Source organism: Rana temporaria, chromosome 7 (genome assembly GCF_905171775.1).
Source record: "Rana temporaria chromosome 7, aRanTem1.1, whole genome shotgun sequence".
NCBI classification, from domain to species: Eukaryota; Metazoa; Chordata; class Amphibia; order Anura; family Ranidae; genus Rana; species Rana temporaria.
In genome coordinates this window covers 14,725,428-14,752,001 of record NC_053495.1, presented here as the reverse complement: position 1 = coordinate 14,752,001, position 26,574 = coordinate 14,725,428, and the positions used below count along the sequence as shown (strand labels likewise).

The following is a 26,574-nucleotide window of genomic DNA, read 5'->3' as shown; positions in this document are numbered from 1 at the left end:
TTTAAATTACATTTTATTCAGTGATGTCACAAGCTGTTCACAAGTCAAAAAATACATAAATGGACTTTCCTGGCTGTACTTTACATTTGCTGAAAAAGGAGCCCGGACATTCAATGTTTTCTGCAAGATAATCACCAGCATTTTTCCATTCGATCCTCAAAGACCAGATCTCCTCGGTTTCTCCAAAAAAGTGTTCAAGAACTGGATGGCAATTAAAAACGGAGCCAGTACATAGCACTGCGGATACGGTTGTAGTCAGGAAGCTGCTCGATGGGACCTTGAATAAAGAGATTTGGAAATTGAATCAGAAGAGAACTCATGGAAATGGCCTTTATGGGTTAACAACGTGTTTGTAGCTTCCCTGCTGGGAAGAAGGACTCGCCCTGTTGTCTCTATTATCATACAGAGAGAATACTATAGGAAATCAAAAATGTAACAGTTGTAAAAAAACAAAAAAAAACAAACACACACACACACACACACACACACACACACACACAGCCTGAAATGGGAAAAAAATACCAGGATGATGCCTGTGTCGCCATGGTATACCACTTGCCAACGTAAATGGGTGGTTAACCACTTAAGACCCGGACCATTATGTAAATAAAGGACCAGGCTCCTTTTTGCGATTCACCACTGCGTAGCTTTAACTGACAATTGCGCGGTCGTGCGACGTGGCTCCCAAACAAAATTGGCGCCCTCCCCCCCGCACAAATAGAGCTTTCTTTTGGTGGTATTTGATCACCACTGCGGTTTTTCTTTTTTGCGCTATAAACAAAAATAGAGCTGTATTTTTTACTTTTTGCTATAAAGTATTGATTGGTTTGTGCAAAAGTTATAGAGTTTACAAAATATGGGATAGTTTTATTGCATTTTTATAAAACATTTTTTTTTTTTTTTTTCTAGTAATGGCGGCGATCGATTTTTTTCGTGACTGCGACATAATGGCGGACACATCGGACACTTTTGAAACATTTTTGGGACCATTGTCATATTCACAGTGAAAAGTGCTATAAAAATGCACCGATTACTGTGAAAATGACAATGAAGGGGTTAAGTGTGCCCTAAGGAAGCAATTCTTTCTGCACTGTAGGGGGGCATGGCTGGACGTGCGATGTCACCGATAGTCGTTCCTTATAACAACAGGGAACAGACAATCAGTGACAAGCCACAGAGAAGAACGGGGAAGGTTTTTTTTTACACTCAGCTCCTGTGACCCGATTGCGGGACACCGGCGGCGATCGGGTCGGCGGGTCCCGTCACAGAGCTTTGGACCGGGTCACGAGCGCGGCAGCGCGCACGACCCACGGCTGGGCACTTAAAGGGCAACATGCCCAGCCGTGCCATTCTGCCGACGTATATATCGGCGTTAGGCGGTCCACAAGTGGTTAATAGCACTTTAACCACCCAAACTAAAAACAAAAAAAGTTTGGATGAACTGACCTTTGGGACAAAGTACCAACACACAGGCAGTCCCAACTATGGGAACCGTTTTGATTCCATACTAAATTAAAGACTACCTACCAGTTGCAGCTACAGCAGGACACTTGTCATATATGTATTTTGAGCAGACGTCCCTCAATGTTTTAGCACTGATCGCCTGCCAAGAGAAAAAATAAAACATCAGCATGTGTCATCATACATACACATTACAAGAAACAACGTTTTTTTGGTACATAGAGGTAGTGGCAGAGAGACTTTGATAACACCGTTGTCATGTCTGCACTTTTGACGCTCAAGCAGGAAGCATTGCGATTTTCTAAAGAGTTTGAAGAGTAAGAGGCAAATTCGTGACCCTTTAGCAGAAAATAGAACTGCAAATAAACATAGAGGCTTACATCAATCCTGGCGTTCCATTCCTCCAGAGAAATGCGCTGGCCGTAAGCCAAGACTTGGCGCCCGATATCCTCACACACAGGGGTTGTGCCTTAGAAAGAAAAGGAAATCAGAACACCTGTACATGGGGCTCTTTTAATGTGGATATTTCTCTCTAACCAATCACGTCTTACATACCATCTAGTTGGGCCAAAAGACCATGTTTCAGGGCCTTTTTTGCCTGGATCAGCTCGCCGTCTGTTGCGCTGGTGCAAATACGCATCCTGAAAATTTAAGTTTGAATAATCTTTAGTATGACGGAAAACACAAGCCTTGTTACCGTTCTCTGATATTCAGGATAAACTCATGATGATCATTGGGAATGAATTTACAAAAGTTTACAGCAAGAATTATTGAAGACAACATTTTTTTTTTTTAAATTAGACTCATAGAATCCATTCACACTTCCACAACTCCAAAGTTGCATGATTTCCAATGTTACTTTGGAGTCTGGCACCGAGTTGCATCAAAAGTAGCATTATAGTGCAGCCATCTTTTCAGAGTCACTGCAACTTCACGCCGCACCGATCTGAACGGGTGCCATTGAAAACAATGGGCTTGTGTCCAAAGTCGCACAAATAAATAGAGCCTTAAGCTGCCCGACTTTGGGATGGGTGCGACCTGGATGCGACTTGTCCCTCTCCAAAGTCGAACCCACGGTTCCCACATGAGGGCAATAGACTTCAATGTTAACCCTCAAAAGTTGCATGAACGTTGTGTACCTGAATGTTTCACTTTCATGCAACTTTTGAAGGTCAACATTGAAGTCTGTGGCCCTCAAGTTGCATGAAAGTCGGACCAGAGTAGTGCATGAACTACTTCTCCTATGGATCACAGGAGTGCAGTTTGTTCTGCACCTTGTGACCCATTTTAAGCAGAGAGCGGGCTGAAGTGCACTCTCTGCTGACGTCACAGAAGTCAGTCCAGGCACCACAACAATGGAAAAGTCGGGATCCACCAGGTGCCTGGACTGAAACACGTCTCAGGCTCTCAGCAAGCCAGGCCACCGCCCTCCACAGCTCAGCGCTACAGGGCACAGAGAGCTGTGACTGACCGTCTGCAGCTCTCTGCTCAGTGCTCTGAAGACCGAGCGATCGACGATGTTCGATTGCTCAGTTCTCACTGTAGAGGCCCCGGGGGGTGGGGGGGGATGCAGCATCGGACCCATGCTGCATCCTCCTATTCAAATACGATTCTTCTTCTATGAGAGAACAGCCCATTGCAGCTTGAATGTGGAACAGTTAAACATTACCATCCCCAACCTAGAATCACATCTTCCATAAAGATTTCCCCTTTCCAGATGGAGGTGGTCACAGAGATACTGTAGTGCACCCATGCACTCACATGCTTTTCCTTAGTGTAGGGGGGGGAAGGCTAGAACTAAAATCTGATTTTTATTCTCGTGTCCCCCAGGTGCAGATTTTTCCTCACTTCCTGGTCCGGTGAAAGCATGGTCAGCAGGACAGGAAACAAAGGGAAAAAAAAACACTTTCTGGTGATGCACCTGACAGGGGTTTAAATCCGTCCCTACTCCAGCCAAAAGTAGAAAGGAATTATTTATTTATTTTGGTTTACCAAAGGCCCCTTTCACACTGGGGCATTTTTCAGGCGCTTTGGCGTTAAATAAGAAAAAAAAAACCCTGTAAAGCGCCTACCATCTAGTTGGGTCTAGAAGCCTCATCTGCAATCTCAATTTGAAACCCTGAGTGCTTTCAGAGCCCTTTCACACTGGAGTGTTTTTCAGGCGCCGGTGTATTCAACGCTCCTAAAGCGCTGCAAAGAAGTTGCTTGCAGGACTTTTTTTGATGCCCTGCCAGCGCCTCGGTGTGAAAGCACTCGGGCTTTCACATTGGGATTGCAGATGCAGCTTCTTTCAGGCACTTTTTTTTTTTTTTTTTTTTAAATGGTAAAGCACCTGAAAAATCGCCCCAGTGTGAAAAGGGTCTTACACCAACATCTGAGTGAAAGACCACGCCAGCCAGCTCTAGAAGGATGAAAGCTGGAAGCTTTGAGCTGCACACATAAAGCCTTACTATCTCTGCTAGGAGTTTCTGTAGGAAGTGCCCTTGTATGACCTGAGGAAGTCTTTACCATCTGAATTCTGGAGTGCAGCGTTTGCAAGACGGAGAGAACCTGCTCACTTACCATTCTGCCTGAGCGATGTGCAGCATGTCCTCGATATTGTGTTTGTCGCTTACGAAGTACATCCCCAGCAGCCCGGTGTCTGAGTAGCGGATGTGGAATGGCTGGAAGCTCTGGCAAAGGTTGAACTCTGCTGCAGCCCGAGCCACATTGCTGGACAGGTTCTAAAAAAGAGAATGTGGAAAAAAATTAGGAGAGAAATTAGTAAAGAAAAGCAAAACCGCAGATAATTTACACACTGGCTCTATAATATGAATTTACAAAGACCTGTAATGCCGCGTTGGCCCAACTTGGGCAGGAACGGGTTTTCTAAAAGCTGAAATGCCGCCTTCCCTTCAGTCTTGCAGTTATACAGGCTTGTCTTCTGTACTGAAATGGCTTAGGCTGGGTTCACACTACGGTTTTCCTGTCCGTCAGCCGCATATGATTTATATGAAAAACCGTATGCGGCTGAAACGGACGGGAACGTATGGAACCGCACATATGTGCGTTTTCCATTGACATTAATGTTAAAGGAAAACGTATGCGGTTGCCATACTGTTTTAAAAACGGCCGCAAAACCGTGGTTGAACACGGTTTTGCGTACGTTTAAAAAACGTTTTGCCAGCAAATCGTACGCACCCGGATGCATCTGAGTGCATACGATTTGCAATGCATTGTCCATCTATACGTTTTCCCGTCCGGGCCCATACGTTTTCAATACTGAAATTGTATGCGGCTGACGGACGGGAAAATCGTAGTGTGAACCCAGCCTTACTTTGATTTCACTGCACACCAAATTTCTCACAATATGCATTAGAAGCCGCAACATGTCAGATGAAGCCCGCATAGCTTCCTGGTTGCAGGACATCCAGCATCATCTAAGCAAATTTCCTACCCAACAGGATTGTCCCTTGCCTGCACCTTTTAACCACTTAAGAACCAGACCTTTAGGCAGCTAAAGGACCCGGAGAGTTTTTGCGATTCGGCACTGCGTCGCTTTAACTGACCTGTGCGGTCGTGCGACGTGGCTCCCAAACAAAATTGGCGTCCTTTTTTTCCCACAAAGAGATTTTTTTTGGTGGTATTTGATCACCTCTGCGGTTTTTATTTTTTGCGCTATAAACAAAAATAGAGCGACATTTTTGAAAAAAAAAAAATTGCAATATTTTTTACTTTTTGCTATAATAAATATGCCCCAAAAATATATATAAAAAAAAAAAAAGTTTCTTCCTCAGTTTAGGCCGATACGTATTCTACCTATTTTTGGTAAAAAATACAAATCGCAATAAGCGTTTATCGGTTGGTTTGCGCAAAATTTATAGCGTTTACAAAATAGGGGATAGTTTTATTGCATTTTTATTATTTTTTTTTTTACTACTAATGGCGGCGATCAGCAATTTTTTTCATGACTGCGACATTATGGCGGACACTCCGGACAATTTTGACACATTTTTGTGACCATTGTCATTTTCACAGCAAAAAATGCATTGTTTACTGTGAAAATGACAGTTGCAGTTTGGGAGTTAACCACAAGGGGGCGCTGATGGGGTTATGTGTGACCTCATTTGTGTTTCTAACTGTAGGGGGGTGTGGCGTCATCGATTGTGTTTCCCTATATAAGGGAACACACGATCGATGACAGCGCCACAGTGAAGAACGGGGAAGCTGTGTTTACACACAGCTCTCCCCGTTCTTCAGCTCCGGGGACCGATCGCGGGACTCCAGCGGCGATCGGGTCCGCGGTCACGGAGCTTCGGACCAGGTCGTGGGAGGGCGCCCATGGCTGGGCACTTAAAGAGGACGTACATGTACGTGATTGTGCCCAGCCGTGCCATTCTGCCAACGTAAATGTGCAGGAGGCGGCCCTTAAGCGGTTAATCACTGGATTTTAGCTCTTCTTATTCTGCCAAGAACAGTCTGGATAAGTAATACATTCCTTGTATTTGATCTTTTTTGAAAAAGCCATTTTATAAAATAACAGATTACATCTCACGACACACAAAAACGTATTATAAAAAAGAAAATTTATGTTTAGTCTTACCTTGCCTCCGCCATAAGTAACATCGTAGCTGCCAATAATAGTATTGGCCAAAGACAAAGCAACGTTATCTTTGCTGTTCCACCCAGGCCCTTCTACGGCAATAGCAACGTGAGCCAGAGGTAGGTCGTCATTGCGGGCGGCAAGCTGGAAGGAGAAGAATAATGTTAAGGACGCGACCACACAAGTTTTAGTCTTTACTAGCTGAATACCCGGCGTTGCCCGGTCTTCCCATCTTAACCTTTCGGGGAGGAAAATCATAGTAATATAAATATACCCATCTTTTATATAAGGGTGTAGGTAAGGGTTAATTTAACTGTCATATTTTTATTTGGCATAGAAGTAATATGTGTACCAGGTATTATTGAAATATCTCCAGGCGTACAGAAGTTATGTGGGAACATACATTTTCCATTGATTTGCATGGGACTTTAAACGAAAACCCCGACCCTCACAAATGGGGGTAGTTAAGGGATAAATTAACTATCCTATAGTTTAAGTGGACATATAAGTAACATGTGACCAAGTGTTATGGAAATATGTACAGCCGTTTGGAAGTTATGAAGTAACATGTATTTCCCATAGAGTTGAATGGGACTTTAAAGAAAAACCCAGACCATGGCAAATGGGGGTGGGTAAGGATTAGACCACCTATCCTATGTTTGTTGCCGACATATAAGCAACATGTGTGCCAAGTTTCATGTTAATATCTTTAGCCGTTTGGACGTGATACTGGAACATACATACACACGTTGAGTTTTATATATATAGATTATACGCATGCAGATCTGTGTATTGGCTCCATCAGCAGCTGGAAAGCCAAACACTCTGGGCTCATTCAGACTATGGGGTTGATTTACTAAAGTAGAAAAGTAAGTATGGACAGCCGCACTCCAAAAAAAACCTTGATGGTTGTCTTTATTTTAAAAGGATAAATGCACTACAAATGACAGCAAAAAATACAGGGATGACAGCAAAAAATACAGGGAAGGATTTTAACTTGTAACATGTCAGGAAAAGGCTTGGTCTTCAAGTGGATTAACATACTGTACCCCCCAAAACTAACCCACCCTGCACAGATGTAAACTTACCTTGATCTGAACCGCGGTTCCACTGTCCAGTTACATCCAGCAGTACCTCTCCTGGCAAAGCCTGCACATGATAGCTCCACAGACTATTGAGCGGTGTCCTGAGGCCAAAGCCAATCAGAGTTGGTCCCAGAAGTCTGAGACTAATGTACAGGCACAAGCAGGACAGTAAAGACTTGCACCACTGGATGTAAACATAGCTGTCAGACTGAGGCAAGTATGCATTTCTGGAGGGGAATGGTGGGATAGGTTAGATCAGGGAAAGGGGCAAAAATATGTACCGTATACCGCGCACTATTTTGCCCTGAAAATCAGGGCAAAATCGTGGGTGCGCGATATACGCCGATACCCGCCACGAGTTTGAATACTGCGCCGGCATATACCGAGCGCAGTACACTCGTGAATCTTCGGGCAGTCTCGACGCCTCTCGCACCGACGTCCTGTACGTACAGGACGTCAGCGCGACAGTTGCCGAGCCTGCCCAAAGATTCACGAGTGTACTGCGCTCGGTATATGCCGGCGCAGTATTCAAACTCGTGGCGGGAAGGACGTGAGGACGCCGCAGAAGGACGCCGGACCCGCCGAAGAGGACGCCCGAAGCCGCCGAAGAGGACGCCCGAAGCCGCCGAAGAGGACGCCCGAAGCACCCGAAGCCGCCGAAGAGGACACCCGAAGCCGCAGAAGAGGACACCTGACCCGACGAGGCCGCCGATTGACGCCGCGCAAGACACCAAAACTGTAAGTACAAAAAAACGTTTTTTTCCCCCACAGGATTGGGGGCCACTTTAGGGGTGCGCGGTATACGCGTTATACCGCGATAAATACGGTACATGCACTTCTTTCATGCAATGCATAAGTGTGAATGGTCCCCAAGAAGCCAATTTATAGAGGTGTCCCAAAGAAAGCTGAGAGTCATGCATGTTTGTAAAGCAAACCACATTTACTAGGGCTGTGTCAAACAAAAAACCAGCGGTTCACTCAAGATAATCTCCAATTTATCCAACGAATCACCAAAAGAGGGTGGTGTTGCCGGAGCCAATAAGTAGCACAAGAAAAAGGGGGGTATGGTGGTGACTCAAGGTGCTCCATGGAGGAAAATACATACCACTGCTGTTATTTCCTCCATGGAGCCCCTTTGATGGTCACCCCTCTGAGTGCCCATCATACCCCTTTTTCCTGTGTCAAACTTTAGTTTTGGCAAATTTGGCCTTCCTACACAAGTCTGCAACACTCACTTGCAGCTCAGCCAGTCAAGAGCACCTGTTCAAGTTTGAATAATCTCAGAAAACTCTCAAACTGATGCCAACACCACAAACCCTCAATGCTCTGGTAGTTTTTTTTTTTACAGTAAAGGAATAACGCCGCTTTAGAAATGGGGCCCTAAGAGTCTGGAGAATTCTGTACAACTAAACGTTTTTCTTACCGCGCTTCCAGTAAACCTGCACGGGGTCAGCACAGGAATGGTGTCTTTCTCATACTCTGTGGACAAGCCGCTGAAATGTCGCTGAGCGAGATCACACAACTCCTTGTGGTGAATTCCTGATGAGAGAGAGAGAAAAGATTTTATAAGTCATTTGGCCGCCTTCACTAGATGATCACGTTGTACATCTATTGTTGGAAAAACGAGTCACATTCAGCAGCATTATTGCCCTCTGTGCTTACATCCACCAACCATTATGTCACTAGATTAGAAGATACCGCAATAACGTAGGGGTTGGCAACACAAACCACAGCGGTCATCAGGAAACCAGATATCCGACATAAGTGTCACATATCAGCGGTGCTCACCGTTTTTCGGGGGGGGGGGGGGGGGGATGCAGCTTCAACCCAGTTCCGTCAGAAAGGTAAAGTATTCAATCTTTTATATGCTGCAGTTTGTTTTTTTATTGTTTAGGGTTGTTTTAAAAGCATGACCAAAAAATAAAAAATAAGAAAGAAACAGACTGCCGTTTTAAAAGCACTTGTCCATTACCAAAACTTGCATCTTCATGAACTCCTGACACATCTCCATTAAGAATGAGCTCTGGCGTGTTCGCATAGAACACGTGCAGAGCCCGCCAGGAAGTGTGCACGGCGCTGCGCTAACAACAGCCAGGGAGACATTTCACGATCCCCGCATCGGGACAATGTCTCCCTGGCTGTGATTAGCACAGCGCCGTGCACACTTCCTGGCGGGCTCTGCACATGTTCTATGCGAACACGCCAGAGCTCATCCTTAATCTCCATCTATAGCAGCGACACATCACAGAGGAAAGGTGGAGGCATGTTTTATGTGCCGGTAGTGATCAACCGCTTTTATTCTGGGGCCGAAACAACTAATCAACTTAAAAAAAAAAAAAAAAAAAAACACGAAAATAGTTAGCAATTTTCATAATCGATTAGTGTTGGTCAGCCAATTCGTTGAATGCATTATGTGTTTACAAATCAGAAAACACAGTGTAACACGTATACCGTCCATACACAGTGCAGCACATATACAGCTTTGTACATCATCCATACGTCAGCAAGTGCCTGAAAATTTGTGAATGTGCGAAGGAGCAATGCCTTGAGGGACATGTAGTCCTGGGCAGGAGAAGCCGAGTGATTGTAAAAAGGCAGAAGAAGATTTTTTTTAGCTTGCTATAGGGGCATTATAAAAAGGCAGGAGGAGGAGGAGGATAAAGTCGCCGTGGAGGACCCCAGAAGAGGATCAGGTTTTGCTCTGTGTAAAACTATGACACAGAGCAGGCAAGTATGACAAGTTTGTTGTTGGGGAAATAAATAAAATCCAACGTTTACAACCACTTTTAAAGAGGAGGTCCAGCCACCACCTGGAAAAATCAGCAGCTTCAAAAGACGGTAGCTGCTGACTTTTAATATTAGGACACTTACCTGTCCTGGAATCCAGCGAGGTCGGCACCCCAGCCGATGTTCCAATTGGCTCTTAGGTGCTGCTGCCGCTATTACCTGTAAGGGAAACTTGCAGTGATGCCTTGCAGCTTCATAGCTGGTTCCCTACAGCGCATGTGCGAAGCGCATTGAACTTTGCGAATGGCTTGGTGGCGCAGGGAGCCAAACCTCCAGAGGGCCTCGCCACAGCCAGATAAAAACACAGGTACCCGTACCCCATCCAATAAGCCAAATTCAGGTACTTTCAATACTCTTTGCATTTAAAGATTATCATCAAGTATAGAGCTGCATTAAATGTGTGCTTTTTACATATGCCAGGAGATCAGCTACAATATGCAGGGTTCAATGTTATTGTAAAACATTACCTCCAGCTGCTGCCAGCACCATGCGTGGTGCCTTGTAATGGAGGTTGATGTATTCAAGAAGATCAGCCCGTGTAAGTCTCCTATAAAAATAGTAAACATTTTATGTAATCAAAATACATAATATATTAAAATATTTGATGTCACAAAAAGATTTAGACCCCTTTCACACGGGAGGCATTTTTTAAGCGCTAAAGGGCCAAAAATAGCGCCTGAAAAACTCCTTCCCCGCCACCCCAATGTGAAAGCCCGAGTGCTTTCACACTGGGGCGCTGCGCTGGCAGGACGTATAAAAAATTAAAATTAAAATTCTGCAAGCAGTGGTGGAAGTGCCCTGCCCATGGAAATGAACGGGCACCGCCGAAGCACATGCAAATCGCTACGGCACCAGCTCTACACTTTCCTCGGTCGCTAGCGGGGGATAAAAGCGCCCCGCTAGTGGCCAAGTAGCGATTTACCACCAACGAGCCACCCCTGCCCCAGTGTGAAAGTGCCCTTATTGTAACCAGATGTGCTAGAAGCACACAACAGGAAATCAAAATAGCCAAACCTTAAAACAAAAAACACACACACACACACACACACACGTTTCCCCTCTAAAATTTCTGATGTGAAATCTAAACTTTATTTATTTTTATTTTTTTTAAAAGAAAGCTTTTGATTTACCTACTTTTTTCATGTCCACTTCCTGGTTCCCCTGAAGGCACTAGGGACGTAGCCCCGGGGACACACACACACACACACACACGTCCCCTGGGATAGCAACGGCACTAATGCCTTCAGGGAGATCTTAATACTGCACATGCGTGCAATGAAGCACATCACAACATCTCATGTGGCATACAGCATAAATCCCTTTCCCGCTGCCTAACAGCCCTCCCCAGCCCCAGATTTCTCCAGAGCCTTTCCCATCCACTGGAACTCTCTACCTCAACCTGTCCAGATATCCCCTACTCTTGCTACCTTCAGGCGATCACTGAAAACTCATCTCTTCAAGGAAGCCTATCATGTCTCCAACTAATCTTATCACTTCCATCAGCTCATTCCCCCACAGTTGCAACCTTTTGTACCACCTGCCCCAACCTATTAGATTATAAGCTCTTCTGAGCAGGACCCTCTTAATCCTCTTATTCTATTGTATTGTATTTAAACTGCATCATCTCCATATTGTAAAGCGATGTGCAATCTGTTGGTGTTCTATAAATCCTGTATAACAATATTATTTCAGAATGAACCCGTTTGGTTGGAGATGCAGTTTACTACACAACCACCAGGGTGCAGATCAGTAAACTTTAATGTGAAAAAGACAGAAGACTGCACAGCCACTCACCTGGCATTTTCTGAAGTTCCCAGAACACTTTTGCTGAGAGGAGTGCCCTGATAGCCTGTCGCATGCAGGTAATCAAATGTCACATCTTGCAAGTTGTTCTCAATTTCCTGCATCTCCTGCACCAGGACTTGTCTGGCCTTCTCCACCTGAGCATCCTCCAGACTGTTATTCTGAACCACATCAGCCAGGATCTCCACAGCTGAAAGCAAAATTACAAACCTTTAGCCCTACTTCTTAAAGCGCTGTTGATCTTTGTATGACTATTAAAAAATGTATAGTAAAATCTTTCTTCTATAAATCAGGGAATGGTTAAAACCCCCATCGATTTATATTGTCATGTCAGTAAACTACGACAGCGCTAATCAGCACCCCCTGCAAGCCATTGAAACTATAAGTCTGCTGCGCTGCCATAGGACAGTGGTCATCAACCCTGACCTCAGGGCCCACTAACAGGCCAGGTTTGCAAGATAACTGAAATACATCACAGGTGATATGATTTGCTGCTCAGTGATTGCAGTATTCCAGTCTGCATCTCCCCAAGATAATACCAAAAACCTGGCCTGTTAGTGGGCCCTGAGGACAGGAGTGATGACCACTGCCATAGGATACTTGTAGTTTATTCATTCTAAGCAATCTGTGAATGAATAACGTGGCAATATGGGCGGAGCACCGCAGTTTAAAAAAAAAAAAAAAAAAAAAAAAGTGGACAGTGGGTGCCGGAAGAAGAACTACACCTGCTGTCAGGGGGGCAAGAGCTTGGTGGAACATGTTACATGCTCCAAAAAGGTAAGGTGAACTTAGCCTTTAACCACACTTTACAGCTAGACAGGGGATACATGTACTTCCTGATCAAGCATATAAAAGCTTTATTGAACAGAGAATCAGCACCATAACCTCTAACCCGGTAAGAATAATTCAGGAAACAGTAATGATTAAACAGGAAGTAGCATAGGGACCTCACTAAGCAGGTAATACAGGGAACTTATTTTAATCACGTATTTAGCCATCTACCTGAATTTGCACTTCAATGTTGCCCATGAACCCCCCCTTTAGACCTGACTGAATCCTGCAGTAAAAACAATCTAATGTGGGTTGGTTTGTCTATGACAATCAGGAACAGAATGTTACAGAACTATCTCTTGTTCCAATACAGCAGAAGTTTACAGGCAGGAGTTATTTTGCAGACAAGCAATAAAGTGCCAGAATAAAAAACACAGCTCTCACCTTTAGGAAGATCCTTGGACAGGGCTTTAATGTAGATGGCAGTCTGCTCACGTGTGGTGTATGTGCTTAGATGGGCACCAATGCTCTCCACTTCTTGCTCCAATGCCGCCTGGGGACGCTTCTTGGTACCCTGGGGATTTAAAAAAAAATTATATAAAATTAAAAAAAAAAAATTAAAAAAAAAAATCACACAATGCCATTTTCAATTTGAAGCATACGGGGTAAACCGCTCATGTGCTGCACTGTTTTTGCAGAAAACAGAACTTCTATAGGCTTCCAATGCTGACCTTCAAAATAACCATATACAACTGGCTGCCTCTGGCTTCAGTGCAAGTATGCACCATATTGGGTCAAAAAGAAATCAGAGGGGCGGTGGTACAAATTATTGGGGATGGCAACATACGCAGACACCTGGAGTATAGGACTTGCTTTAAAGATGGGAGTCGCAGTAAAAAAATAACAAAAAAAATAAATTGTGCAGTTTTAAAAATGTTTACAAATACAAAATTGCCATACCCTGTAGGCTATTTGCACCCCTCATAGAAGATTAGTTGCCAAACTACTATAGATTGGCTATGCCCCATCCTTTCGCCAAGATGCGCCAGCTGTTCAGACATGAGTATGCCCTCTCATTCATCAAATCTTAACGCATGCACAGCGCGCTCTGTCCTCTCACAGCAAAGAATCCCTAGTCTCACATCCCCCCCAGGATCGTCACACTACTGCCTCCTTCCAGTTCATATTCTAGGCTACAACAAAATGGCCACCGAAATTTTCTTCAAAAGACAACTAGATAATCACTTTAGTTGTCCTTGAAGGAGGCTCAGAGGCTATTTTGGTAGGGGGTGCAAAACTGGAGACTCTTTGCTGCGATGGGAAGAGCGCACTGTGCATGAATGGGGTATTGGGTGAGGAGGTATGCTTGCATTCAAAGGTTGGAAAGCCCCAACAGAAAAGGGGGAAAGCCATCTATGGGGTTTTTTTTGGCCAGGCTTCCGTGGAAGCACAAAATGACCTACAGATATGGTATTTACATTCGTAAACATTTTCACAAGCGCCACAGTTTCATATAATCTACTGTAACCGATTTGTTGCATAGTCTTTACTTCAAAAAAAGGTGAGCTTTTAATAACATTGAATCTACAAAAATAAAAGCACACTGTAAATAGGATATAAAGACTTTAACATCTTAATGCCGTGTTATGTTAAAACCATGTAGATTATCTCACCTTAAATGCCAGATGTTCAACAAAGTATGCAGCACCGTTATTTTTTGGAGTTTCATAGCGGCTGCCAGCTCCGATCCATACACCGACCTAAAAGACATTATGGATAAGTATTAAAAAACATTTTTTGGGGTAAGAAAGGGATCCTGTTCCTTTAACCACTTAACGACCCCTTCACGCCGATATACGTCGGCAGAATGGCACGGCTGGGCACATCAACGTATAGGTACGTTGTCCTTTAAGCCCAGTCGTGGGGTCGCGGCTTCCCCGTTCTTCACTGTGGCAGCGTCATCGATCGTGTGATCCCTTTTATAGGGGGGACACCATCGATGACATCACACCTACAGCCACACCCCCCTACAGTTGTAAACACACTTGAGGTCACACATAACCCCATCAGCGCCCCCTGTGGTGAACTCCCAAACTGCAATTGTCATTTTCACAATAAACAATGCTGTGAAAATGACAATGGTCCCAAAAATGTGTAAAAATTGTCCCAAGTGTCCGCCATAATGTCGCAGTCACGGAAAAAATTAGTAGTAAAAAATTTTTTTTTATAAAAATGCAATAAAACTATCCCCTATTTTGTAAACGCTATAAATTTTGCGCAAACCAACCGATAAACGCTTATTGCGATTTTTTTTTTACCAAAAATAGGTAGAAGAATACGTATCGGCCTAAACTGAGGAAAATATTTTTTTTATATATTTTTGGGGGATATTTATTATAGCAAAAAATATTGCATTTTTTTCAAAATTGTCGCTCTATTTTTGTTTATAGCGCAAAAAATAAAAACCGCAGAGGTGATTGATTGATTGATTGATTGATTTTAATATTTCTTTACAGCGCCACATACACCCTGAAGGGTGTGTCTAAGCGCTGGAAGGAGGTCCGCTGGTCTATTCTGGACCAAAAAGCAATCCAAGAGAAAAAAGAAAAAAGACTTCGTAGACGAACTGATGGCTCGTGTACATAAAAGAAAGAGAAACCATATAAAATATCAACAATAAAAACAAACGGTAGCAAGGGGGTTTGGAGTGAGGGGGACATAGGGTGAGGGGAGGGGCCAGGTCAGTTTAATAGACGTGGTCATAATCAACTTGCCCCAAAGAGGAAGGTTTTCAGAGCCTTTCTGAAGGTAATAAGAACAGTGGACTTCCTCAAAGGCAACGGGAGAAGGTTCCAAAGCGAGGCGGCTCTGGCTCTGAAGGATCGGCCACCGAACAAAATCAACCTTACTAGAGGGATGACAGCAAAGTCCTGATCGGCCGATCTCAGTGCCCTGGGGGGGTGGTAATGTATGGCCATGTTATTAATGAACAGTGGGCCATGTTGTTTGAAGGCCCTGAACATAACACACAAAGCCTTGAATTCGATCCTCCTTGCGCATGGGAGCCAATGAAGTAGTCTGAGAACGGGTGATATATGGTCCCATCTTGAGGTCCCCGTAATCAACCTAGCTGCCTGGTTCTGCACCAGCTGCAGCTTGGAGAGCCATTTAATAGGGAGTCCAAGGTATACCACATTGCAAAAGTCAAGGCGTGAGATGACTAAGGCCTGTACTAGTGTATTTCTGTGTGTTTGGGAGAGCAGATGTTTTACCCGTCGCAGCATCCGAAGATAGTAAAGGTCATTCTTGGTACAGTTCCTCACCTGTGGAATCCATGAAAGTTTATTGTCAAATATGACACCCAGGTTTCTTACTTGGCTGGATGGAGTGGGGCACGGGCCCATTGATACGGGCCACTCTGCAAGCAGGTTTAAACTTTGTGTTGGACCTGTAAGAAGTACCTCAGTTTTGGATACGTTCAGGGCCAAACGATTGTCCTTCATCCATGTCTGGATAGATGAGAGGCAACAGGAAAGAAGGTGGGCTGCCGTGGGGTTAAGAGCATCACTGGCCACAATTTGTATGTCATCAGCGTATACCTGAGTGGCCAATCCCCATGAAGAGATGATATCTACCACGGGCCTCACATAGCAATTAAACAGCCACGGTGAAATTGCCGAGCCCTGAGGGACCCCGCAGAGAAGGGGCACCCTCGCTGACCTAAATGAGCCCAATATTACTTGGAATGTTCTGCCTGTCAGGAAATTGCGTATCCAAGTAAGGGGTAGGCCTGTAATATAGAACTCGTCCTGCAGCCGAGCCAGGAGGATCTTGTGGCTGACAGTATCGAAAGCCGCGGAGAGGTCAAGCAGTACCAAGGCCGCCGACCCCCCCGCGTCTCTCGACTCCAGCAGCCTTTCTCTAGTGGCCAGGATGGATAGCTCGATCCCTCTTTTGGGCCTAAACCCCGATTGAGCATCGTGAAAGAGATTTTGTAATTCACAATGTGCTTGAAGTTGCATAAGAGCCTCATGTTCCACCAGCTTAGCCAGAAAGCATAGTCCTGAAATGGGGCGGTAGTTGGACATAACTTTGGCATCCAGCGTGCTTTTTTTCAAAATTGGTGTGACCAGGGCATGTTTCCAGTTATCTGGAAACTCTCCAGTTGTCAAAGAGGTTAACCATGATCAGAATCTCATCGATGACTGTGTCGATGTTATCCTTAAGCAACCATGCTGGGCATGTGTCATCGGCATAATAAGAGGGTTTTAGATGTTTAATGGAGCTGAAGAGCTGAGATTTCGTTACTGGCTGAAAGGAGCAAAAGGGAATGATGTGATTGGGCCGGTCGATCTTAATAGTGAGGTTTGCTGAGGGAACAAGGACTGGGGGACCTAGGCCAGCTTGGATGTCACAAACTTTTTTGACAAAGGCCTCAAGTAGATTGTCACATAGAGCTTGAGAATGGACAATTTGTTGGGAGGCCAGTGGTGGATTAAACAGCTCCTTACTGATTTTAAATAGTTCCGCTTGGCTATTGGCCGCTAATTCGATGCGGGATGCTAGGGCTATTCTCTTATGCTTCCTTACTAACTGGAAGTAAGCACGGGCCTGTATTCTATAGAGGATTTTATTAGCCTTGGTTTTGTTTTTTTGCCATTTCCTTTCTAGCTTCCGGCAGTTATTTTTGAAGGTGGCTAATTTGGGGGTGTACCAACGATTGGATTTGTAAATTTTTGGCCTAAAGTTCGATTGGGTGAAGGGTGCCACTATGTCCAGCGTGGCCTTAAGTTTACCATCAAATACCACCAAAAGAAAGCTCTATTTGTGGGGAAAAAAAGGACGCCAATTTTGTTTGGGAGCCATGTCGCACGACTGCGCAATTGTCAGTTAAAACGACGCAGTGCCGAATCGCAAAAAGGGGCAAGGTCCTTTAGCTGCATTTTGGTCCGGGTCTTAAGTGGTTAAAGCATGAACAGCAGCACAGTGATTGTACTGTGCAATATGGTCCTTTGTATCATGTAAAACAGGGGTCTCCAAACAATAGCCCTCCAGTTCAGAAACTACAATTCCCATCATGCCTAGTCATGTCTGTGTGTCACAATGCCTCATGGGATGTGTTAGTTTCGCAAAAGCTGGAGGACTGTAGTTTGGAGATACCTGACCTAAAATACCTGGATGATCCTGCTTGGTGCTGCCCTCTCCTCTAAACTAATCACATTTATCATGACTGCTGATTAAGTGCCTCTGTCATCTGCTGTCTCTCCTTGCTCCCTTTCTCCCCCTGCCCGTCAGTGACCGTGCCGATCTGCTCCCTGACACCCCCCCGCTGCTAAAATAACAGTCTTATTCCAACAATCCACTGCGTTACATTCCATTATGTGCCCCAGTCTACATGCTTTTTAAAAAAAATGACGCTTCATACCTTATTTCATAGCGCTGCTCAATCACCACTCTCCTTTCGACTGACAGAGGATTCTCAGCCCCTCCCACTGTAGTTCTCAGATCGGGAAAGGAGAGCACCAAGTCGCTATGAAATAAGGTGTAAAGCACCTTTTTTTATTTTTTAAAGCACATACACTGGGGCACATTTAATGCAATCGATTGTTGGAATAAGACACGTTGGCTTTACCACCACTTTAACCGCTTGCTAACCAGCCCCCCGCAGTTTTGATGCGGCAGGTTGGCACTGCTGCGTGAATTGCCATAGCTGTACGTCGGCTCGTTCACGGCTTTCTGTGGGCGCGCGTGCCGATTAACCGGCAGGGGAGCCAAGCAGCAGGTCCAGGGGACTCGATGTCCGCCGGCCGCCCACCCGTCGATCTGCCGAAGAAAACAAGGCAGATCTCCGCTCTGACAGGGGATGACACATGGATCTTGTCTTTCTGCTATGCAGGAAGACAGATCTGTGTGTTATTTCAGGCAGCCCATCCCCCCATACAGTTAGTAAACACACCCAGGGAACACAGTTTACTCTTTGATCGCACCTGATGTTAACCCCTTCCCTGCCAGTGTCATTAGTACAATGTCAGTGCATATTTTTAGCACTGATCACTGTAATAATGTAACTGGTTCCCAAAAAAGTGTAAAAAATATCAGTTAGGTTGTGCAATCTTTCCGCCGCAATCGCGAAAAAAAAAAAAAAAAATGATCACCGACATTACTAGTAAAAAAAACAATAATAGTGCCATAAATCGATGGCCTATTATGTAGACGCGATAACTTTTGCTCAAACCAATATACGCTTATTGGGATTTGTTTTACCAAAAGTACGTAGTAGAATACATATTGGCCTAAATTGATGAAGAAATTTGTTTACATTTTTTTATTGGATGTGTTTTATAGCAGAAAATACGTTTTTTTTTTTTTTCAAAATTGTCAGTGTTTTTTTTGTTTGTAGAGCAAAAAATAAAAACTGCAGATGTGATCAAATACCATTGGCGACACTCTCCCGTCATGTGAATTGGATGCGAGGAAAGCCACATCCAAATTCGTATATGTGTGAACCCGGCCTAACTTAAAAGCGGAGTTCCACCTAAAAATGGAACTTCCGCTTTTCGGAGCCCCCCACCTCCGGTGTCACATTTGGCACCTTTCAGAGGGAAGCAGATAACTGTGCAATACAGATATTTGCTCCCACTTCCGGGCATAGATACCCGAGCCACCCACAGGTTTCTTCGCCACTTCTAACCCCCCCCCCGCTGTCTTCTGGGGGACACACAGGTCCCAGAATACAGCAGGGACCAGTGGGATCGCGCAGCAGGGAACAAGTGAAGCCGCAAGGCTTACCGAAAATGGCAGCGGCAACACAAGAGAGCCGAGCGATAGATTGGCTTCGGGTGCCAACATCACGTGTGCCCTGGACAGGCAAGAGTCCTTATTCTAAAAGGAAGCAGCTCCAGTATTTGTAGCTGCTGACTAGGGTTGTCCCGATACCGATACTAGTATCGGTATCGGGACCGATTCCGAGTTTTTTCGGCGGTACTCAGACGCCGATACCCCGCCCCGATACATAAATAGAATACTTGCCGCCGAACGACGCCCGCCGCCGCCACGAAACGCCGTAATCCGCCGCCATTCGCCGCATCCCCGCTGCCGCCGACTGTGTAATACGGGCAGGAACATTACAGCTTTGAATAGCTGTAATGATTCGCACCACGCATAGACACTCCCCCTCGCTCGGGTGAACTGTCCAATCCCGAGCGAGGGGGAGTGTCTATACGCGGCGCCAATCATAACAGAGATTCAAAGTTGTAATGTTCCCGCCCGTATTACACAGTCGGCGGCAGCGGGGATGCAGGTAAGCGTGACATGGCTGGATGGGGGGTGACGCTGGCTGCATGGGGGGGTGACGCTGGCTGCATGGGGGGGTGACGCTGGCTGCATGGGGGGGTGACGCTGGCTGCATGGGGGGGTGACGCTGGCTGCATGGGGGGGTGACGCTGGCTGCATGGGGGGGTGACGCTGGCTGCATGGGGGGGAGACGCTGGCTGCATGGGGGGGAGACGCTGGCTGCATGGGGGGGAGACGCTGGCTGCATGGGGGGGAGACGCTGGCTGCATGGGGGGGAGACGCTGGCTGCATGGGGGGGAGACGCTGGCTGCATGGGGGGGAGACGCTGGCTGCATGGGGGGGAGACGCTGGCTGCATGGGGGGGAGACAATGGCTGCATGGGGGGAGACAATGGCTGCATGGGGGGAGACAATGGCTGCATGGGGGGAGACAATGGCTGCATGGGGGGAGACAATGGCTGCATGGGGGGAGACAATGGCTGCATGGGGGGATACATGGCTGCATCTGTGGGGGGACATCGCTGCATTTGGGGACACATTTTAAAAAAAGTATCGGTATTCGGTATCGGCGACTACTTGAAAAAAAGTATCGGTACTTGTACTCAGTCCTAAAAAAGTGGTATCGGGACAACCCTACTGCTGACTTTAAAAAAAAAAAAAAAATTCTGCGGACATCGGCTTTAACCACTTCCTTACTGGGCACATATACCCCTTCCTGACCAGGTGAAATTTCAGCTTGTGGCACTGCGTCACTTTAACTGACAATTGCGCGGTGCGACGTGGCCCCCAAACAAAATTGATGTCCTTTTTTCCCCCACAAATAGAGCTTTCTTTTGGTGGTATTTCATCACCTCTGCGGTTTTTATTTTTTGCGCTATAAACAAAAATAGAGCGACAATTTTGAAAAAAAAACAATATTTTTTACTTGTTGCTATAATAAATAGCCCATTTTTTTTTTAAAAAACATTTTTTTTCTCAGTCTAGGCGATACGTATTCTTCTACATATTTTTGGGGAAAAAAAAATAAATAAAAATAAAAATAAAAATCGCAAGAAGCGTCTGGTTTGCGCAAAAGTTATTGCGCTTACAAAATAGGGGACAGAATTATTATTATTTTTTATTATTTTTTATTTTACTACTAATGGCGGCGATCAGCATTTTTTTCGTGACTGCGACGTTATGGCGGACACATCGGACACTTTTGACACATTTTTGGCGCCATTCACATTTATACAGGGATCAGTGCTATAAATATGCACTAATTACTTTATAAATGTGACTGGCATTGAAGGGGTTAACACTAGGGGGTGAGGAAGGGGTTAAATGTGTACCCTAAATTGTGTTCTAACTGTAGGTGGAGGGGGAGGGGGGTGACTGGGGGAGGTGACCGATCTATGTCCCTATGTACAAGGGACACAGATCGATCTCCTCTCTCCCCTGACAGGACGTGGAGCTCTGTGTTTACACACAGAGCTCCACATCTTGTCCCTGTAGCTGCCGATCCTGAGTCCCTGGCGGACATCACGGCCGCCAGGCACTCGCATCGGCATCTCAGCGATGCGGCGAGCGCGCCGCTGGATGCGCGCGCAGGCCGTGTTTTTACGGCCTGTTAGAGATTGAGAACCACCCCGCGGCCGTATAAAGTCGTACGGCCGTCGGGTAGTGGTTAAAGTGGTTGTAAAGTCAGAAGTTTTTTTTTTTTATCTTAATGCTTTCAATGTTAAGAAGATAAAAAGCCTTCTGTGTGCAGCAGCAACCCCCCTCCCCCCCCCCTAATACTTACCTGAGCCTCATCTCTATACAGCGATGTCGCAGGACAAACTCGTCTGTCCAGGACTCTCCCTCCTCATTGGCTGAGACTGCATCCAGAGGCAGCGTTTAGTTGCCTCTGAACGCAGCAAAGTATCCACACACGCACACACAAACTGCCATAGTCATCCTGACTGAAGCTTAGCCTTCTGTAGAACTGACAGGTGCTCTTTGCTACTTACTGTGCAGGTTGGCTGGCTGGACTCTTCAGAGGCGACACGCAGTCCATTGTCCAGGGTGGTGATCTGAGTCTCGGGAATGTTACTTAAAGCTTGTGCGTAGGACACAGCACTACGGCTGCCCGTCAGACCCAACACGGAGGGCTGTACAAAATACACAAAAACATGGAAAAACATAAATACAAAAAGTAAACAATATCTCTTAGACACGATACTCTATTCCCCACAAATGAAACACAGAACTCTGAAGACGTATGTAGGGTCAGGCATTAAGCTAAAATAAAACTTTACCCTTGCCTTGGGCGAAGTGGGGAAGGGTTAGAACCTCAGGTTTATTCCTGCTGTGACCTTGTTGGGGAGATTTCCCTTTACGGTCTTGGTAATGACATGTTGAGGTGAAGTTTACACACCAGAAAGATGGCAATAAAAACCTGACAGAGGCTGTTACCCTGCCAGTCCTGTGTGCCCTGATAGCACAGGAGCCACTGCCACCCTCTCTGCGCACCCCAATAGCTAAAGAGTTACTGGTTACCCCCGGCCAACAGTCAAGCAGCTACCACGAACCCCTGTGCACCCAAATAGCTGAATATCTACTGCTGTCCCCAGCCTAAGGAGTGGTAGCCGAGACTAGCACTGGCCCCCGTGTGTATTCTAAAGAATGACTGGCCCCACTGCAAAATCCAGGGAGCCATTGCTGGTCTCTGTGCACCCCCAAAGCTGAATTGGTATTTCTGGCCCGAGTCATCCAGCCAAAGGAGCTACCACAGTCCCTTGTGCACCCCAAAAGGCTGAATAGTTACTGGCAGCCCCAGTCCGACAGCTATGGAGTTACTGACAGCCCCAGTGCTGAATAGGTACCAACTACTGGGCGCGCACCCCCCCCCCCCCAAACTCCAGTCGCCTGAGGCCCCCCGGGCGCTCTTACTCGAGCGCCAGTCGCCTGCGGCCCCCGGGCACCGACTACCCACTCGAGCGCCAGTCGCCTGCGGCCCCCGGCCCCCGACTACCCACTCGGGCGCCAGTCGCCTGCGGCCCCCGACTACCCACTCGGGCGCCAGTCGCCTGCGGCCCCCGACTACCCACTCGGGCGCCAGTCGCCTGCGGCCCCCGACTACCCACTCGGGCGCCAGTCGCCTGCGGCCCCCGACTACCCACTCGGGCGCCAGTCGCCTGCGGCCCCCGACTACCCACTCGGGCGCCAGTCGCCTGCGGCCCCCAACTACCCACTCGGGCGCCAGTCGCCTGCGGCCCCCGACTACCCACTCGGGCGCCAGTCGCCTGCGGCCCCTGGGCGCTCCTTCCACTCGGGCGCGAGTCGCCTGCGGCCCCTGGGCGCTCCTTCCACTCGGGCGCCAGTCGCCTGCGGCCCCTGCACCCCCTTGAGCGCCAGACGCCTGCAGTCCTGGGTGCCCCCTACCCCCTCGAGCACCAGTACACCCCCCGCAAACCACAGTCGCCTGCGGCCCTTGGGTGCATCCCCCCAGCCCTAATCGCCAGCGGCCCCTGTGCTCCTCCAGCCACTGGGTGACAAAAGGCCTTAGTACCCAGACATCTGAGGGGACCCCCATGTCTCAGACGATCTGACATCAAACTGGGGAAACTCCTGATATCAGAGAAGAACTACAAGTCCCAGCACCACACACTCAGCATCTCTCCAATATCTACATAGAATTCCTCATCCGGGAATCTTGTGTTACACAGGGCCCCCCCCCCCCATCACCTCTCTTCTGTTGGGGCCCCCCCCCATCACCTCTCTTCTGTAGGGCCCCCCCCCCCCATCACCTCTCTTCTGTAGGGCCCCCCCCCCCCTCACCTCTCTTCTGTAGGGGCCCCCCCCCATCACCTCTCTTCTGTAGGGCCCCCCCCCCCCCCATCACCTCTCTTCTGTAGGGCCCCCCCCCATCACCTCTCTTCTGTAGGGCCCCCCCCCCCACCACCTCTCTTCTGTAGGGCCCCCCCCCCATCACCTCTCTTCTGTAGGGCCCCCCCCCATCACCTCTCTTCTGTAGGGCCCCCCCCCCCATCACCTCTCTTCTGTAGGGCCCCCCCCCCCATCACCTCTCTTCTGTAGGGCCCCCCCCCATCACCTCTCTTCTGTAGGCCCCCCCCCCCCCCATCCCCTCTCTTCTGTAGGGCCCCCCCCCCATCACCTCTCTTCTGTAGGGCCCCCCCCCCCCCATCACCTCTCTTCTGTAGGGCCCCCCCCCCCCATCACCTCTCTTCTGTAGGGCCCCCCCCCAATCACCTCTCTTCTGTAGGGCCCCCCCCCCCAATCACCTCTCTTCTGTAGGGCCCCCCCCCCAATCACCTCTCTTCTGTAGGGCCCCCCCCCCCCATCACCTCTCTTCTGTAGGGCCCCCCCCCCCATCACCTCTCTTCTGTAGGGCCCCCCCCCCCATCACCTCTCTTCTGTAGGGCCCCCCCCCCCATCACCTCTCTTCTGTAGGGCCCCCCCCCCATCACCTCTCTTCTGTAGGGCCCCCCCCCCCATCCCCTCTCTTCTGTAGGGCCCCCCCCCCCCATCACCTCTCTTCTGTAGGGCCCCCCCCCATCACCTCTCTTCTGTAGGCCCCCCCCCCATCACCTCTCTTCTGTAGGGCCCCCCCCCCCATCACCTCTCTTCTGTAGGGCCCCCCCCCCCCATCCCCTCTCTCCTGTAGGGCCCCCCCCCCCATCACCTCTCTCCTGTAGGGCCCCCCCCCCAATCACCTCTCTTCTGTAGGGCCCCCCCCCCCAATCACCTCTCTTCTGTAGGGCCCCCCCCCCCCAATCACCTCTCTTCTGTAGGGCCCCCCCCCCCCCATCACCTCCCTTCTGTAGGGCCCCCCCCCCATCACCTCTCTTCTGTAGGGCCCCCCCCCCCATCCCCTCTCTTCTGTAGGGCCCCCCCCCCCATCACCTCTCTTCTGTAGGGGCCCCCCCCCCCCATCACCTCTCTTCTGTAGGGCCCCCCCCCCCCATCACCTCTCTTCTGTAGGCCCCCCCCCCCCCCATCACCTCTCTTCTGTAGGGCCCCCCCCCCATCACCTCTCTTCTGTAGGGCCCCCCCCCCATCACCTCTCTTCTGTAGGGCCCCCCCCCCATCACCTCTCTTCTGTAGGGCCCCCCACTCACCTCTCTTCTGTAGGGGCCCCCCCATCACCTCTCTTCTGTAGGGGGGCCCCCTCACCTCTCTTCTGTAGGGGCCCCCCACTCACCTCTCTTCTGTAGGGGCCCCCCACTCACCTCTCTTCTGTAGGGGCCCCCCCATCACCTCTCTTCTGTAGGGGGGCCCCCTCACCTCTCTTCTGTAGGGGCCCCCCACTCACCTCTCTTTCAGTGTCCCCGGTCAGGGTGATTCGGTGCCCGGACTGGGTGACCTTCACACCTCCCCGGCCTCCCGCCGCCTCCTCCTGCGGCCTAACCGCCCACACCGACACTTTCCACCATATCCTTCCCCGCACACCACGTACTCCTCGTCCCCGGCCTCTCTACTCACCGAACGCCCGGTCAGCAGGGCTCTGGTCGCCGCTCCACCGGCTCGGCACACGGACGCCGCCATCTTTCAGGTGACAGTGAGACTGAGAGGCGCATGCGCGGAAAGATGACGGGACAGCGCGCCTTCAAAGAAGAGGAGCGAACAGCGACGCTTAGAGCCTGGAGGGGGAACTGCAGCTGACCTTGTAGTGTATAGAGGGGAAAGCAGCTCCTCCTGAGGGTCAGGGCCCATTCACAGTACAGGCAGCAGGATGCATTGTAACCATTTCCAGCCCAGGCCTTTTCTAGCACTTCTCTCCTACATGTAAAAATCACAATTGTTTTGCTAGAAAATTACTCAGAACCCCTAAGCATTATATATATATCTATATTTTTCTTATAAGAGCGAGGGTGCTGGTGAGCGCTCTCATAGGCCATTGATCTTCCTCCTCTAATGCCCCGTACACACGATCAGATTTTCCATCGGAAAAAACCTTGGATGTGATTTTCAGACGGAATTCCTCTCAAGTTTGGCTTGCATACACACGGTCACACAAAAGTTCTCTGAACTTTCGTCCGTCGAGAACGCGGTGACGTACAACACTACGACGAGCCGAGAAAAATGAAGTTCAATGCTTCCCGAGCATGCGTCGCATTGTTTCCAAACATGCGTCGGAATTTCGCACATCAGAATTGCTAGGGACGATCGGAAAATTTTGAGAACCAGCTCTCAATCTTTTGCTGGCGGCAATTCCGACAGACTTACTGTGTGTAAGTCCGATGGAGCATACACACGGTCGGAATTTCCGTTCAAAAGCTCACATCGGACTTTTACTGGTGGAATTTCAGAGCATGTGCACGGGGCATAAGGTAACTCCCTGTACCCATTAAAGGTATGGGCAGACAGCTATCCCGAGTGTCTGCAGGAGCCTGGCATTGCCCCCGCTATCTACTGATCACAGGTGCAATGCTTTACAGGCTCCTTCGAAAAAAATATAAATGAAAAAAAAATCCTATAAATAATAACTTTTTATTTTGCACGGTATTTGCGCAATAATTTTTCAAACGCATTTTTTTGGGAAAAAAATGGTTTCATGAATTAAAAAATAACAAAACAGTAAAGTCAGCCCAATTTTTTTGTAAAACATGAAAGATTATGTTACGCCGAGTAAATAGATACCTAACATGTCATGCTTTAAAATTGCGCACACTCATGGAATGGCGCCAAACTTCGTTACTAAAAAATCTCCATAGGCGACACTTTAACATTTTTACAGGTTGCCAGTTTAGAGTTACAGAGGAGGTCCAGTGCTAGAATTGTTGCACACGCTCTAACGCATGCGGCGACA

At 47.8% G+C, this 26,574-nt stretch overlaps 1 protein-coding gene across 1 annotated transcript; it reads right to left on the bottom strand.

Annotated features, from left to right (window-relative positions):
• LOC120945089 (cytochrome b-c1 complex subunit 1, mitochondrial) lies at nucleotides 1-25,355 on the bottom strand. Its single transcript, XM_040358952.1, has 13 exons — nucleotides 25,248-25,355; nucleotides 21,773-21,913; nucleotides 14,163-14,249; nucleotides 12,934-13,063; nucleotides 11,710-11,908; nucleotides 10,383-10,462; nucleotides 8,552-8,667; nucleotides 6,044-6,187; nucleotides 4,024-4,184; nucleotides 2,017-2,102; nucleotides 1,842-1,930; nucleotides 1,528-1,603; nucleotides 1-277 (listed from the first exon to the last, which is right to left on the bottom strand). Exons 1-13 carry the CDS (start codon nucleotides 25,308-25,310, stop codon nucleotides 213-215), a joined length of 1,437 nt encoding a protein of 478 aa, XP_040214886.1. The 5' UTR covers nucleotides 25,311-25,355; the 3' UTR covers nucleotides 1-212.
• Nucleotides 25,356-26,574: the final 1,219 nt, after the last annotated feature.

Coding starts and splice junctions, on each gene's coding strand:
- LOC120945089 (XM_040358952.1), bottom strand. CDS start 25,310: ATGGCGGCGTCCGTGTGCCGAGCCGGTGGAGCGGCGACCAGAGCCCTG. Junction 11,909..12,933: donor GTCCAAGGATCTTCCTAAAG/GTGAGAGCTGTG, acceptor TTTTGCTTTCAG/CTGTGGAGATCCTGGCTGAT. Junction 1,604..1,841: donor AATGGAACGCCAGGATTGAT/GTAAGCCTCTAT, acceptor TTCTCTTGGCAG/GCGATCAGTGCTAAAACATT.